The sequence below is a fragment of the Bombina bombina genome, chromosome 1 (genome assembly GCF_027579735.1).
Source record: "Bombina bombina isolate aBomBom1 chromosome 1, aBomBom1.pri, whole genome shotgun sequence".
Taxonomy (NCBI): Eukaryota; Metazoa; Chordata; class Amphibia; order Anura; family Bombinatoridae; genus Bombina; species Bombina bombina.
The window spans coordinates 729,827,507-729,844,985 of record NC_069499.1 but is presented as its reverse complement, the minus strand read 5'-3'; the positions used below and the strand labels follow the sequence as shown (position 1 = coordinate 729,844,985).

Genomic DNA, 17,479 nt, shown 5'->3' with positions numbered 1-17,479 from the left:
TGGCTGCTAGCAGGGGCTTTTAATAATCCAGATTGTTTCAGATCGGGAGGATTTCAATGGACAGGTTAAGGAGCAGCGGTCTTATGACTGCTGCTTCTTAACTTCCATTTCAGGCGAGCCTGAAACAATGGGCCTCCTAAGCAGCATTGTCTGCTTCATAAATGGAGCCCATTATGTTAGTAGAAAAAGCCTAATTTTGCATTTATTATCTGTTAAAGCCAATTATGGCAAGATATGTAGCAAGCTTAGTCTTGAAAAGTCTGCAGCATGCTTTTCCAGCTCTGAGGTTAGAAAATCCATAAGGGCCCATAATAAATAATTAAAGTATATTGCAAAGTTGTTTACTATGCATAACTAAACATTTTGAGGCCTACTTATCAGGCCGTCAACTTTCTTGTATTCAATGGCACCAATACACTTGCCTGACATCACCTAACATCGCAGCCACGGACCTGAATATGCTCTCCATATTTATATAAAAAGCTGTCAAAAAGCCGCGCACCAAGTACGGGCGATGAGCAGCGGACTGTTGTTAACTAAACAGTCATCGATCTCGCTGCTATTCGGCCTTTTCCCAGCTTTATTTATATACTGTCACTAAACACCGCCACTATACTAAACTGTTTAACCCGTACCCCGCCGCTCCCGGACCCCGCCGCAACTAAATAAAGTTATTAACCCCTATCTCGCCGCTCCCGGACCCCACCACAACTCTAATATTCTTATTGACCCCTATCCCGCCGCTCCTGGACCCCTCCACTACTAAATAAAGTTATTAACCCCTATTCCACCACTCCCGGAGCCCACCGCAATTCTAATAAACTTATTAACCCCTATTCCGCTGCTCCCCGACACAGCCGCAACTAACTAAATGTATTAACCCCTATCCTTCTGCTCCTGGAGCCCACCACAACTAAATAAAGTTATTAACCCCTAAACCTCTGGCCTCCCACATCACTACCACTTACTAAACCTATTAACCCCTAAACGCCAGCCCCCCACATCGCCATAAACTAAATTAACCTATTAACCCCTAAACCTAACAACACGCTAACTATTAAATATTAACTCATCCCTATCTTATAATAAATGAAAGCTTACCTTTAGATTTAAATGAAACTATATTAAACTAATAATTAACCTACCCTAACTGCTATATTAAAATTACATTAAACTACAAATTAAATATATTATACAGTTAAAAACCTAACCCTACTCAAATAATTTAAATCTAATATTAAAAATTACAAAGTTACAAAAAACTAACAACTAAGTTACACAAAATAACAAACACTAAGTTACAAATAAAATAAACACTAAGTTACACAAAATAAAAAATAAATTATCAAATATTTAAACTAATTACGCCCTATGAAAATAAAAAAGCCCCCCAAAATTAAAAAAAAACCCTAGCCTAAAATAAACTACCAATGGCCCTTAAAAGGGCCTTTTGCAGGGCATTGCCCCAAAGAAATCAGCTCTTTTACCTGTAAATAAAAATACAAACACCCCTCCCAACAGTAAAACCCACCACCCACACAACCAACCCCCCAAATAAAATTATATCTAAAAAACCTAAGCTCCCCATTGCCCTGAAAAGGGCATTTGGATGGGCATTGCCCAGGGCATTTAGCTCTTTTTCTTTGCCCAAACCCTAATCTAAAATTAAAACCCACCAAATAAACCCTTAAAAAACCTAACACTAACCTCCGAAGATCCACTTCCAGTTTCTGAAGACCCGACATCCATCCTCAATGAAGCGGCAGAAGTCCTCATCGAAGCCGGGAGAAGTCTTCATCCAAGCGGACCGAAGTCTTCATCCAACTGGGCAGAAGTCTTCATCCCGACGGCATCGTCTATCTTCATCCATCCAGCGCGGAGCAGCTCCAGCTTCAAGACATCCGGCGCGGAGCATCCACTTCTTTCAACGTCTTCTTTACAATAAGGTTTCCCTTTAAATGACGTCCTCCAAGATGGCGTCCCTTAGATTCCGATTGGCTGATAGTATTCTATCAGCCAATCAGAATTAAGGTTGAAAAAATCCTATTGGCTGTTGCAATCAGCCAATAGGATTGAGCTTTCATCCTAATGGCTGATCCAATCAGCAAATAGGATTGAGCTCGCATTCTATTGGCTATTCCAATCAGCCAATAGGATGAAAGCTCAATCCTATTGACTGATTGCAACAGCCAATAGGATTTTTTCAACCTTAATTCTGATTGGCTGATAGAACTTAGTGTTTGTTATTTTGGGTAACTTAGTTGTTAGTAGCTTTGTAATTTTTTATAGTAGATTTAAATTATTTGAGTAGGGTTAGGTTTTTAACTATATAATATATTTAATTTAATTTGTAGTTTAATGTAATTTTAGTATAACAGTTAGGGTAGGTTAATTAATAGTTTAATATAGTTTAATGTAATTTTAGTATAATAGTTAGGGCAGGCTAATTATTAGTTTAATATAGTTTAATGTAATTTTAGCATAACAGTTAGGGTAGTAGGTTAATTATTAGTTTAATATAGTTTGATGTAATTTTAGTATAATAGTTAGGGTAGGTTAATTATTAGTTTAATATAGTTTAATTTAAAGGGATGTGAAACCCACATTTTTTCTTTCATGATTTAGAAAGAGCATGCAATTGTAAACAACTTTTATCATCTAATTTGCTTCATTTTCATTTTCTTGATATTCTTTGCTGAAAGCATATCTAGATATGCTCAGTAGCTGCTGATTGGTAGATGCACATAGATGCCTCTTGTGATTGGCTCACCCATGTGCATTACTATTTCTTCAAAAAAGGATATCTAAAGAATGAAGCAAATTAGATAATAGAAGTAAACTGGAATGTTATTTAAAATTGTCTTCGCTTCCTAAATCATGAAAGCAAATGTTTGGGTTTAGTGTCCCTTTAAATCTAAAGGTAAGTTATAATTGATTATAAGATAGGGATGAGTTAATATTTAATGTAAAGTTAAGGGGTTGTTAGGTTTAGGGGTTAATAGGTTAATTTAATTTATGGCGATGTGGGGGGCTGGCGGTTTAGGGGTTAAAAGGTTTAGTAAGTGGTAGTGATGTGGGAGGCTAGGAGTTTAGGGGTTAATAACTTTATTTAGTTGCGGTGGGCTCCAGGAGTGGCAGGATAGGGGTTAATACATTATTTATTTGGCCGCTGGGTCCGGGAGCGACGGGATAGGGGTTAATACTTTTATGTAGGTGTTGGCGGTGTCGGGACGGCAGGGGTTAATAAGTATAATGTAGGTGGCGACGATGTCGGGGCGGCAGATTAGGGGTGTTTAGACTCAGGGCTTATGTTAGGGTGTTAGGTGTAAATGGAACTTTTATTCTCCCATAGAAATCAATGGGATATCTGGCAGCATCGAACATAGCTTTCGCTGCTTTCAGACTCCCATTGATTCCTATGGCATTCGCGGCCTCCAGGGCGGTGGATTGAAAAGCAGGTACGCTGGGCCGGAATAGTGGCGAGTGTACCTGTTAGATATTTGTTAACTAGCAAAAGTAGTCAGATAGTGCCGAATTTGTATTCGGAACATCTGTAATGATGTAAGCATCGATCTGTGTCGGACTGAGACCAGCAGATCGTATGTTACGTCACAGATTTCAACTTTTGCCGGTCTGTAGGCTTTGATAAATAAGTCGAATAAAGCTCGCCACAATTACGCTGCGGAATTCCAGCGTATTTGCAGTTGACGGCTTGATAAATAGGCCTCTTTATATAAAACTATCAAGGTGTTTACTGTACCTTTAAGTTGTTCTAACATAGGGCTTGATGATCTAACACCATTCGCTCTGGCAAGATTTTCTAGGAAGTCTTGTAAGTATTGTGAGGTCTCTCAAATAAAATTTAGAAAAGCAAATTTTAGTTTGAGAACTGTTTATCTCACTATACAGAGTTCTGAATGTGAAGGAGATGAACATACAATCAACATACATTACTCTATAATGCTCAACCCCCCCCCCCCAAAGATTTTTTTTGTGATTTCCTTCCATGACGGTGAGTTTTTGACCATCAGTTCCATAGTGAGTATTGTGAACCCATAAGCACTAGGACCTAGATTACAAGCCGAGCGGTATTGTGCGTATTATCTTTGCATGCGGAATGGTCACTGATTTAATATTACAAGTCGCGCGGTATGGCTTTCCCCAGAGCGAGATGGCCTTTATCAAAACAGTCCATTTCACTCTCAAAGAACTGTAGTAATGTGTTTTGCGAAACAAAAAAGTTTCACAAAACACATAAAAAACCTTACAAAGTACACCTACACCAATAAACTACACTATTAACCCCTAAACCACCATCTCTGCATCACAAAAGCTAAATAAACCTATTAACCCCTAAACTGCCATGACCCCACATCGCAACTACTAAATAAATCTATTAACTCCTAAACCGCCACCCCCTGCATCGCAAACACCTAAATAAACATATTAACCCCTAAACCACCATCCTCCCACATCGCAACTGCCTACATTTAACTATTAACCCCTAAACTTAACACCCCCTAACTTTACCAAAATTAAAAGTTGAACTATACTAACTACCTTATATAAAACCTACTAAAGTTGTTTAACTAACAAAATACTAAAAAGCAGCTTTTATTCTCTTGGCTGATTTGAATTTGATCAGCCAATAGGAATGCAAGAGTACCCCTATATAAAGGGTACCTGCATTCAATCATCAGTGTGCGGCTGGAGACCTCATGAAAAGGAGCTCTGTGTCACGCGGATGATAAATTTCTTTTTCTTAATAAACTATAATGGGGAATGTTAAAATGTGATGACGATTTCGCCATCGCAGGTGATACGCTTTGTTCAAACCTTTTTTCTCCATTGATCTCTACGGAGACTTGGTTTGTGTGCTGTATGCGAGTTACCACAGCATAACGCACGCTAAAAGAAGGTTATTTTGAAACTTTAATGGAGGCGCAATGGAAATTGCGTTCAAGCCAAAAGATAAAACAATTAGAGACCAGCGCAAAATGAATCAAATACAAACACCTATATATAAGGAAGATTCCCAATATTACTTCCAAAAAGACAAAAATTTTAAATATAATACAGAATATAAGTGTGCAAAGTGGATGCTAAAGTATACAATTAAAAAGGGTTTTTTTTTTGTTTGTTTTTTTAAATAAACTCAGAATTCTGAATGTTTAACCATGTGCAAAAATTCATATATATTCAAATGCAGATAGGTTTTTTATAGGTCCTCACACCAAAGGGTTAAAATTAATTCCCATATACTTCGATTAAAAGTTAAATTGGTGGTGAATACAAACATGAAACAAACCACATATGATTAAAATGTATATTGTATTTTATAATGCTTAAAAACATGAAATAAACAATTTGAAAATACTCTTTCTAAAATTATAGTTATAATTATAAATCTAACATTTATTTAATACTTATTTAATACAATTGAGAGTGACCGGCCATAACTTATAAAACACATCTAAATTAATAACACATTTAAAATTAATAACACATAAATTGATAAAAGGACAAATATGATCACAAAATAAAGTGTAAGTTTTTAGGACTCAGATGGAAACTTTGTAGTTAGTCCCAAAAAGGAAAGGCCCAAACGATGTCCTTCCCAAGCTTTCCACAAAAGCACAATGCACAATGATAGGCAAGAAAAATCTTCTGATTCCTCCCAGCTGGTCCTGAACTGCGTTCAAGCCACAATGCGCGCGGTTTGTTCGCAACGGATTTTCTGTGCGACTTGTAATCCGAGCCTTGTTAAGATAGCTGTGTAGAAAGTGGAACTATTTCTCTGTTTACTTTATAAATTATATACAATTGTGATATGAGCCGTTTTAATTTTGAATATAAAATATAGTTTTGTGCTCCCTACAAAAATACACACATTGGGCCGATTTATGAAAATGCGAGCAGACATGATACGATGACATGTGAACTGCTTGTGCAATGCCACCCCCTGCAGATTTGCAGCCAATCGGCCGCTAGCAGGGGGTGTCAATCAGCCCGATTGTATAAGATAGGGCGTATTGATGTTCGCAGTCTCAGAGCAGGCGGACAAGTTATGGAGCAGCGGTTTTTCGACCGCTGCTTCATAACTTCTGGGGCTCCATTACAAATGCAGTTTTTGCGTGATTTTGGTATCCTATATACAGTGCCGCATATAAATGCGGCACGTATATTTCACCCGTCGCCCGCAATTTTTATTCCCATAGGCTAACATGGGACCGCGTCTCAAATCGGTATCCAATATTCAGCGCAAGGACCTATGTGGCAAAAATGGAGAAATCTTACTCCATTCGGAGCTTGATAATTCAGCCCCAGTGTCTCCTATTCTCTAGGGACTCTTTCCCATTCTTACAATTTCTCAACTCAATATTGTTTCTGCATGAGGGTAATGCACTATTACTACTGATATCCAGGCTTTAGAGCCCCTGAAAATATGTCAACATTATGAACAAAAGTCAAACCTACACCTTACTATAAATGATTATAGGCACAGAGCATAAGTGATTAGGAGTAATATTGAAGTCTGTGAGATTTTTTCACCTGGTATATTCTCTGTTACTGTGTATGTGAAGCAACAAGCAAATAGTAAAAGTGGTTGGGAAAAATAAATGTTATGTTTACTTGGACATTTTAACGCCCTACGCTATTTTTCACATGAGAAGATAATATGTTTACATAAGGTGTATGTTTCACAAATCATATTGAGCTTTTTACGTTATCATTAGTAACATTCACCTAGATTACGAGTTTTGTGCTAAACAGGGTGCGAAACTATCACCAAAAAAGTTGCGTTATTTCACCCTCCATAGCGCTGCCATTATGAGTTACTTAAAATCCTCCTTGTGCGTGTGATATGGTGGCGTTAAAGGGCCATTATACACTCAAAAAAATATAGGCTATTTAAATTAAGCACCAAAAGAAGATAAAGTTTGCAATTGACAAGTATTAGCAATTTTGCTGCTAACTCTCCTAAAAATGATTTTAAAGTTTCTAATCCTCTCAGTGAATGAGAATACGAGCGTAATCTCCTCTAGCTTTAGAGCAAGGCTTTTTCTACACTCCCTTTCTAGTGTCCTTTACAGCCAGCCCCCATGCTGGGGCTGTCTGTATAATAGATAAGCCTGTCACAAATCCCCTCACCTCTCTCAGCCGTTTCTTTCTGACTATTTACACTGGCTGGGCACAATCTCACTCCCCCCTGACTCTCTCCTCCCGGTAAGCATTCAGTAGACACAAGGGGAATATTCCACTCACAGCTCTGTGAAACATGATCCTGAGATGTTTTACAGAGCTTTGTGTGAAAATATTCAGAGTGCCGTAGTGAGGACAAAGAGGGAGTCAGATATATGCACAGTTGCACTGTTTTTTTTATATGGGCAGATGTATTTTACATGTATATCAGCTGAGCGTGAGATATATAAAGCATTTCATTGTATCTGTAACAAACTGCACATGAGTTAAATCACAGGGATTCTACCCCAGCAGTGTCTCGGTTTTATCTGCACCTCGGCAGCATCCAAAGCTCCTTGCATTCTATTGGCTGTTCCAATCTCTGGGTTAGCATGTTTTATTGTTCACTTGTAACACCAGACTATTAGCGCGGGACTGAACACAATATAACACACCCTGCTCTATCAGTTGTGCTCCACTTGTCATCTAGGCCTTAGAGTATTGCACACTGGAGAACACATGCCCATGGCTTTAAGGATATGATTATTAAATTTAGAGTAAAGTGGAAAATCAATACATTTAGTATTGAATTCTACAAATACATAATTGTCAATTGTGGCATTTTAGCATGTATAAGAACAAAAACATTTTTTATCATTTGCGCATGGGTTGCCAACTTCTATGCATTCAAGCAACGCATGTGCTTTAATAATTTTGAAGACTGCCACAGCGCAATCAATTTTTACGTGATCACCGCATCATGCATAATTTGATAGCAGGTCTGACCGCTCTAAATCTCACTGAAAATACAAGGAAGTTGAAGGGGGCGGAGCGTTACATGCTGGAGCATAATAGTATGTAAGTAAATATCTAAGTAAATAGATAACATTTTAAAAATATAAAATTAGCGACTACAACTATCAGAACAATTTTTAACATAATCCGTTATCACAAATTGTATAAATTACCATCACTTTAAGCAATAGTAAACACACACACACATGCATAAAAACACATACACACACAATCACACACACATACATAAAAACACATACACCCACAATCACACACATACACACGCACACATACTCACACACACATACATAATAACACATACACCCAATCACACACCTACACCCGGACAGATAGCTCAGCATGCTAAGGCACTGTGGCTGATCTCTGTAGCAACCCAAGGGTTGCAGGTTCGATCCCCAGCGAGGTCCACTGAGACCCTTACGAGTGATTAGCTGCGCTTTACAAGTACCCAATACAATACAATACACACAGTGATAATGAGCATGCTGCACTTTATAATCATACTGATTTGAACTTTTATACACTGAAGATTGCACTGCTCTGTATAAATATGGTGAGTATGTATACTCTGATGAATATGCTTTGCTGTTTAATGACACACATTGCACTATATAATTCTGATGAGAATCTATGCACTGTGAGTTTGCTGCACAATATACTGTAATGATGTATCTATACACAGATAATGACCACATAGGTATATATAGTCTGGTAGCTATGGGTCCCCCCTGGTGCCACTGAACCTGCTGTACTAAAGGTAGTTCCGCCCCTGGAAGATGGCATTTGAGCAATTAATTTCAGTGATTCATGCTTAAAATTCAGGAGCAAGGTTTGAGTGTTGCACGGATAAATAGTTTGACTGAGATTTCAAAGACTAGCAGCCAAATCTATTTCCAGTGTTTACCCTCATCTATGAGTAAGCAAACCTTTATCATTTAAATGCATGACCATGCCATGGTAGCATTTGCATTCTGCGTTCTGGATTGTCAAAAACATTCTTTTCTCAGCATTTACTATGAAATCAACATTTTGGTTGATGCTCATTCACATCTGTCTTTAAAGGTTATAGAAATGGAGTCCAGCAGCATAAATTGCAACAGGTTTTCTAAAGGATGGAATCCCAGAATTGATGTTGATTTATAAAATATGGTATATTTTACCAACAAAATAATTGTGTTAAATGATGTTTTAAAGAAAAAAATGTCTAGATGCTTTTAGATGTTTTGCAATACTACACTGCTTAATTCCTGATGAATGCTATTCATAAGCAAAACAATATTTAAATGTATAGTAAAGCTGTTGTTAATGGTTTAAAATAGCCAACTTCACTACAAACGTTCTGTGATATCATTAACTTATTTCAATATTTATTCCATGTTAACTACATTGGTTATGCTGGTAAAATAATTATCATTGACCAAGGTTACAAGTTGTACAGTAAAGCCCATTCCCCATTAAAGTCTATGGAGAAAAGAAAGTTTGTCAAAAACCTAACACACTACCATAAACCCCTAGTCTAATAACACATAGTGATCATGGCTAAGACTCCCCCGCCAGGTAATTATAGTCAAATAACCCTTAATTAGGTGTTTTTTATTTTTGGGGGTTTGATCGGTGGGGGTTTGTAATTTTAGGGGGGACTTTGTATTTTTTTTTTGCTTTGTTAAAAGAGCTGGTTTCTTTAGGGCAATGCCCTATAAAAGGCCCTTTTAAGGGCTATTGGTAGTTTATTGTTAGATTAATTTTTTTTTATTTTGGGTGGTGTTTTTGTTTTTAAGGGGGGTATTAAATTAGGAATAATTTTTTGTTATTATGGATAATTTCGTTAGTTATTTTCTGTAATGTTAGGTATTTTATGTTTTGTAATCTTAGCTATTTTTTATTTTTGTAATGTTAGTTTTTTTTAATGTAATGTTTGCTTGTTTGTTTGTTTTTTCTGTATTGTTATTTTTTTTTATTTTGTGTCATTTTAAATTTTTAATTATTTTCTGTAATGTTAGTTTTTCTGTAATTTTTAACTATAATTTAAAGTTAGGGGGTGTTAGGTTTAAGGGTTAATAGTTTAATTTAGTAGTCGTGATGTGGGGGGATGGCGGTTTAAGGGTTATTAGGTTTATTTTAGGTTGAAATAATTTTTATTATTAGTTTTCAAGTAAAAAACATCTTAAAGTGTATACAAAAATTAGCATACAAGATATCTGTCTGATTAGCCTCCCCTGCACTTTAGTCCTGTCACATAACTGGTTGAGCACTAAGGAATGCTCGATAAGGAAGTCCAGAAAGTCCTGGAGCACTGGGGACTGAATCTCAATAAGTTGTTGCCTTCCGTGGTCAATTTTCTCTTTGCCGTCTAGCATATATGACCACATAAGTAGATATTTGTACTTAAGAACAAGAAAAATTAGGCCAATAAAAAAGGAAGACCAAAAAAAAGAGGGGAAAAATAAAAAAAAAAGGGGGAAAAAAAACCCAAAAGGAAAAACCAAAAAAGAAACCTTTAACAACTTTGTATGTCTTAGCCTACACATTTTGCCTATCATTGACACATAACTTATTGCTTGTAATAGAAGGTAAGGTCAGTAACATTGTCTCAAAAAAAAATTCCAACACAGGAAATTATTTTTAAAATCGAGCAGAGCTGGGGAAGGCCCCCCATCAATTCCATATCCTTCCCCTCTTATCTTGATTTCTAAGTAAGCTCAGCTTCCCCCTCCTCTCCTCCCCCCCTTCTGTCCCTCATAATCCAATAAAACCAAATTTTCTGGAAACTCTCTCGTTCCTTGGATCATAGAGGCTTGCTCCGACATGGAGTATGTAACTTTGAATTTTTCCATTATCTCGGTCCAAGCCGGAACCGCATATCCTAGTTGCAGTGCATAGTGTTTTTATAAAAGTGTTTATGGCTGAGTTAAATGTTGGAATGTGTTCGTTCAACAAGGCCTGCGCCATAGAGAGATTTATATCTTCCGACAGCATAGTACTCAGTAGGGACGAAAGCTCCAACCATATTAGTCACACCTTAGGACATTCCCACCACATATGAGTGTATGTACCCACCTCCTGACACCCTCTATAGCAGTTGTTGGTGGAACCTCGTGAATAATGAGAAGTCTTAGTCGGGGTCAAGTACCACCTAAAAGTAGTTTTAATGCAATTCTCTTTAAAGTCAGCACTAATCATGCCTCTACCAGCGTCTCGAGTGATGGCTATCCAGTCCTCTGTTGTTAAGTCTGTACCAAGATCTTTTACCCATCTGTTTACTAATGGAGTTTTTGATTTGTATCTTGCCTTTTGTATAGCTATGTATAAATGTGAGATAATTTTTTTTATCTCTTTTCTTGTTAATTATAAAGTGTTCAAATATGGTTAACCTTCTTGTGAAAGGAAAATGTAGATATTTGTGTAACGCGGATGAGATTTGCAGGTATAGAAGCATTAGGTTTATTTTAGTAGTTGCGATGTGGTGGGATGGTGGTTTAGGGTTTAATCAGTTTATTTATTGTTGGCGATGTGGGGGGACGGCGGTTTAGGGGTTAACAGCTTTATTTATTAGTTGTGATGCTGGGGGATGGCGGTTTAGGGGTTAATAGTGTAGTTTATGGGTGTTAGTGTACTTTGTAACATTTATTATGGGTTTTGCAAAATCCATAACTACAGGTCTTTGAATGCGTTTTGAATCTTCGGTGTAGGCCATAACGATCGCGGTACAGCTATACCGCGTGACTTGTAATACCGAGTAGCTGACCATTCCGCACTCAGGACATTTTTTTAGTGGTAAAGCCATATCACACAACTTGTAATCTTGGTCATAGTTAATATAAATATACTCTCAAATCAAATTTAAGCTCAGGAGCAGCAATGCACTACTAGGAGCTAACTGCTGAATGGTGGCTGCCCGTATATTATTCTAGTCATTGGACCACCTGAAGTGCTTAGCTAGCTCCCATTAGTGCATTGCTGCTTCTTCAGCAAAGGATACCGAGATAATTAAGCAAATTTGATAACAGAAGTACAATGGAAATTTGTATGAAAGTGTATGCTCTATCTGAATCATGAAAGAAAGAAAAATTTTTTTTGTCACTTTAAAGAGACAGTCTAGTCAAAATTAAACTTTCATGTTTCAGATAGGGCATGTAATTTTAAACAACTTTATTTACTTTTATCATCAAATTTGCTTTGTTCTCTTGGTATTCTTGGTTGAAAGCTAAACCTAGGTAGGCTCATATGTTAATTTCTAATCTCTTGAAGGCTGCCTCTTATCTGAATGCATTTGACAGTTTTTCATAGCTAGAAGGTGTTAGTTCACGTGTGCCATATAGATAACATTGTGCTCACGCCCGTGGAGTTACTTATGAGAGGGCATTGATTGGCTAAAATGTATGTCTGTCAAAAGAACTGAAATAAGGGGGCAGTCTGCTGAGCCTTAGATACAAGGTAATCACAGAGGTAAAAAGTGTAATAATATAACAGTGTTGATTATGCAAAACTGTGGAATGGGTAATAAAGGGATTATCTATATTTTTAAACAATAAAAAATCTGGAGTAGACTGTCCCTTTAAGTATGATGCAGCCATCCCAGCCGAGTCCAGAGGAAGTGGAACAAACATATTTCTTAGAGGTATTTTACAGCATGGAAAAATAAATAATGTATATTACAGCACTGTTTCATTTTACTCAATTAAACATTTTGCAGAGAGATTAAAATTCCTTTAAAGTATCACATATCAGTTAACTCAAATTAACATTTTACCTCATGCCTCAGTGTTTGCAGAATTCCAGTGAGTTAACAAATATGCACAAGCTGAGCCCTTTTTTCTGTCGGTTCCAGGGCTACAGATCTGAAATGGAGAACCCAGCGATGACGCATTTCATGCCACCATCACTGAGAAACACAAAGAACATTCTGTTTGGCAACATGCCAGAGATTTATGAATTCCATAACAAGTAAGTGCACACATACAACATTTACTGTTGGTAGATTCAGTAGGAAAAATACATATTGCAAATGTTTTACTATGCTGTTGCTTAAGTGGGGAAATCTAAATGACTTTAATTGCTTTTCCTAAACATATATATTCTCTTAATTGAGAGCTTTCTATGCCATGAGAAATTTTTTAATGTTTTTTTTTCCAATGTGCATTTTTACGGTGTCTATGAATGCACTATATTTTTGTGACTAGGCTGCAGAGAAAATATCCTAAAAATGAGAGCAGACTTTATATTAGTGAGGAAAAAGCTCTCACCTTAATAAACTGGCTAATCTTACCTCATTTTACTTTATTATACAGTAGCAGTCTGTTTAAGAGGTTGCAAAATGACTTCATTAACTGCAGTTGGTAAAGTAAAATCTAGAAACGTGCGAATCGGGCTCCGGAGCAGCTTATGCTGCTTCGTACGTGGAGCCCATTATGTTTATTTAATGGTATAGGTCTCACTGACATACCTGAGTACCATTTTTGTTAATGTATTATTTTTATATTATAGTGCTTTAACACGTCCCTTTAACATGATGTAATTTTGTGTCTACTAATTAAAAAGTTTAAAAAGGAATCTTGGAAAAGTTGATAAAAGTAAGCAAATGTAAGAAATAATATATTGTAATATGATATACATTTTATCAACCACAGACAGCAATATGCATTTCATTTTCACTTGATTTTCCATGTAAACTTTAATAAAGTGATTGTAAAGTTTATTTAATTACTGCACAGTATATACAAATAATCTGCAAAACAGGGGCACTTTCATTCATTACATTTTTCTAAGATGCTTTATTGGTAAAACATTTACCATTCTGTCGTTCCTCCGCCCCCATCTCATACTTCATTTAGCTCAACGATGACAAATCTGGCTTCATCCAATCACTGCGTGCCCCACGAGCTGGACATCATGTGGTGCATGTAGCAATTGGATGAAACCGGATTTGTCACCGCTCAGCTAGATGAAGGATGAGATGCGGATGGAGAAACGGCGGTATGTGTACCATTTACAAAATGTTAAATATTTTACTAATAAATTTGCTGGTGATGCTGCAGTGCCTGTTGCAACATACATATTGTTTATCAGTCTAACTCTGCACCATAAAAATTAATAAAATTGTATTGTGCTAAATTCTAAATTTTAAATGTGACTTTAAAATAAATATTATACTTTCTTTTAAGTAGTAATTAATTGCAGTAGACATTCTTCATTTACTGATCACCCAGCACAAATCTCAAACTTGTAAATGATCTAAGGATCATGGTAGATGCCTGTGCTGTTGTAGGTGTTTCAAACAGAAATATAGGACAATACTAAAAAGTGTTAAGGAGTTATTAGTTGATATATGATAAAATCTTATGTTACAAATGTAATAGTTCAAAATAAAGCCAACATGTATTAAAGCATCACAATATCAACATGAATAAATACGCTAAAGTCTCTTTGTATTAGGGACGTCCTTTCCAATTTAGCAGCAGAAATTAAACCGCTTTGCAATTAAATGAATGTGCAATTCTCTGGTATATCCCTTTGCCACCTTATATAAATGCCTTGAGAAAGATAACCAGGACAATTGTTAATGAGTTCAAGTACGTTTGTCACACAATCAATTCTTGCAAGCAGTTTTGTGTGTGGCCCTGCAGTGAAAGAGTTAATAAGACAACCATACTATGCAGTCTGTGTTGTGCAGTGTTTGCTATTGGCAGGATGTGGTTACCTAATTAACTTTTTCACTGCTGGGCTGCACACAAAACTGCCCTTAGAATGAACACTGCTCACAAGGTACCTTACAAGTAATCGATCTTACTTTTGCCATTGGTATACTCCTGCACGCTCAGGTGTTCTCCTTTCTCATCTGTTATAGGTTTTTGGCAAACATGATTGCCTGATTTATAAGATACTTATAGTGTTCCCTTGTTGTGTGCTTATTCACAGAATTTTCCTGCTAAACCTTGAAAGTTGTATTGGCGCTCCTGAAAAGGTTGGAATGTGTTTCCTTGAAAGGGTAGGTAAACTGGGTATTTATAAATCTTTTTTGCTTATCTATAAATCTCTGTATTGTAGTCTGTCTATAAGCTTATATAGAGGATAAACAGGGCAGAGCCTTTATATGTACAGTATGAACCAAATAAATATAGAACTAACTGGGTTGAGCTATAAAGAGTTAAAGAAATGTGCATTGGTGTTCAGTTCAGTTTTAAATAAAAGCATTTCCATTAGCATAAATTCTATTAAAATGTGTTACCTTTAGTTAGTTAGCGGCATACATATATATGCTGTGAGTGCCCAGTGCACAAGCATTCAAATACCTCATCTTCCCAGAGAGTCAGCAGTGGCTTGTATGATACAAATGAAGTCTTCACTGATGCAATACACAGCTCCGCTCGCTAGCTCTCAGGACAATCATGCTGTTTAAATTCTAATCCCCTAGTCACAAGTAGCATACTGTATGTACATATGCCATTAAATCAGTAATAACCTTTACTAGAAACATTTTTTGCTAATGGAAGTATATTTCAAACATTTTTCTCATTTGAATTTTCACCTTTCTATCCCTTTAACCTCAGATCCAACATAGCCCAGCTTCACAGAAGCAGAGGTCTGCATACATATCTGTGACTACACATTAACTGTGTTGCACACGATCATATTATAAACTACACAACCTATTTAATAGTTCCATTACTTAGGTTTATATATTTTAGCTATTTAAAATGTGGTTGTCTAGGTAACCTGATACAATGTAACAGTATCTAATCAGTCTAACTCCTCAGTGCCAGGGCCAGATCATCTCTTCTATCAAAAGCAGTTGAGTCCTAAAATCTATAGTGGATACATTACTAGCCTTGTTTAAGAAAATGGTTGTTTATTACAGTGATAGTCAACTGGTGGCCCATGGACCACATGTGCTAACTACACAAGTTATTACAGCCCCCTGGGAAGAAGCAGAGCTAATAATTTGTGGCATCATTTTTGTGGCCCCTGGAAAACTTTTAAATAAAAATTTGTGCTTTGGGGACTTCTGGTGGGCTGAAAGCAAAATGGCCACAACTCAAAAGAGTCCTCTAGCGGGGAGAACAGCAGATATAGGATACCCAGCAACCTCACCTAAATTTGTCCCTGTGTCACTGGAAACCATATATTTATATGCATCTTAATGTTTTTTAAAGATTCAATCAGCGCCCTCTTGTGTTAGAAAGTTGCCCATCGCTGGCTGTCTTTGTGCAACTTTTAAAATAATTTTTTCAAGCTTTACATCATTTTTTTGTTTTTGTTAAAATGTTTTGTTTCTTTTACAAAGAAATTTGGGAATGTATGGATAAAAAAAATTAAATCCATTTTTTTTAACATATTCAAAGATTACTGCCAGTATGTAATTTTAAAACTATCTTCCCTAGACTACTGTTGCTTTAACACCCACAAATGGGTCAAACAAACAGTAGAAATACAAATCAGGACTCGCAGAGCACTGCTGGTCTCGAGTGGAAAATGCCACTGATCCAATCAGCAGCACTAGTTCCATAACTGAGTCGTTCGACAAGCGCTGTTGAGTGGATCAGCGACATTTTCAACTCGGAACCAGCAGTGCTCTGCGAGTATTTCTGTGATGTGTTTATTAACTCCCTTCCGGAGGTCGATAGTCATACAAATGACTTGCTTAAATGGATTAGGGCATTTTTTTTACTATAATGACCCTTTAAAGATTACATTTGGATCACCTAATAAGTGAGTATAGATCACAATTAGAAAACAGAAGGGGAAACCGATGTAGAATTGAGCTCAAGAGTGTGTTAGAACACAGCTAGGCTAAAAAAAAATGAACTTGTGAGAATCCAATATATGTTAAGGTGCTGCCATTTTGATTTGTCATTCTGCCTGATCTCTCTCAGGTATATTTATCTGCCTGTAGAGTCATTTTATACTATATTTTGTTGTGTTCTTTGGTGTTTATAACTGTGGCTGAGTGCCCTCCTGTGGAGTATTCAAAAGTTACACCATTTTCTTATGGTACATTGTTGCAAAATGTGAATGGAAAATGCTAATCATAAACTAGACTCTGTCATCTACAGGTTAAAACTAGACTCCAACAGCTACAGTGTTTAATAACATCTCCCCAAACGTTTAAGACTCAGTTGATTATATTCTTTTAGATAGAAACAGAAAAGCAAATCAAACTTGGAAATAGAAAAGTTAAATAGTGTAACCAAGAATAAGTTCATATTGCAATGACAAACTCCTAGGGGAACACAGTCACTTTATAAAACTAACACCAGAAATAGATGACAGTTCCTTTTTTTATCCTCCTCTAGTCTTTTAATATTGTTGTTTTATTTTCTTGGGGAATTTTTTTTTTATTAAAAAATCACTCATATATTATTATATACAGTATATCAAAAATAAGAAATTCAACTTCAGCAAGCAACATATATATTTTATATATTTTTTTTTGCATGAAAATGGTGTGTTGTGATTTTGAAACTGAAAGTGTAAACTGGTCTGT

The 17,479-nt window shown here is 36.5% G+C and overlaps 1 protein-coding gene across 1 annotated transcript in view; it reads left to right on the top strand.

Annotated features, from left to right (window-relative positions):
* The window catches only part of MCF2 (MCF.2 cell line derived transforming sequence), a gene marked incomplete at its 5' end in the record, with an annotated part of 268,961 nt that overhangs the window by 197,596 nt on the left and 53,886 nt on the right, over nt 1-17,479 (top strand). The window contains 2 exons of the mRNA XM_053699244.1: nt 12,827-12,942; nt 14,914-14,983. Of these exons, the coding sequence (XP_053555219.1) occupies nt 12,827-12,942; nt 14,914-14,983 (186 nt within the window). The remainder of the gene's footprint in view (nt 1-12,826; nt 12,943-14,913; nt 14,984-17,479) is intronic.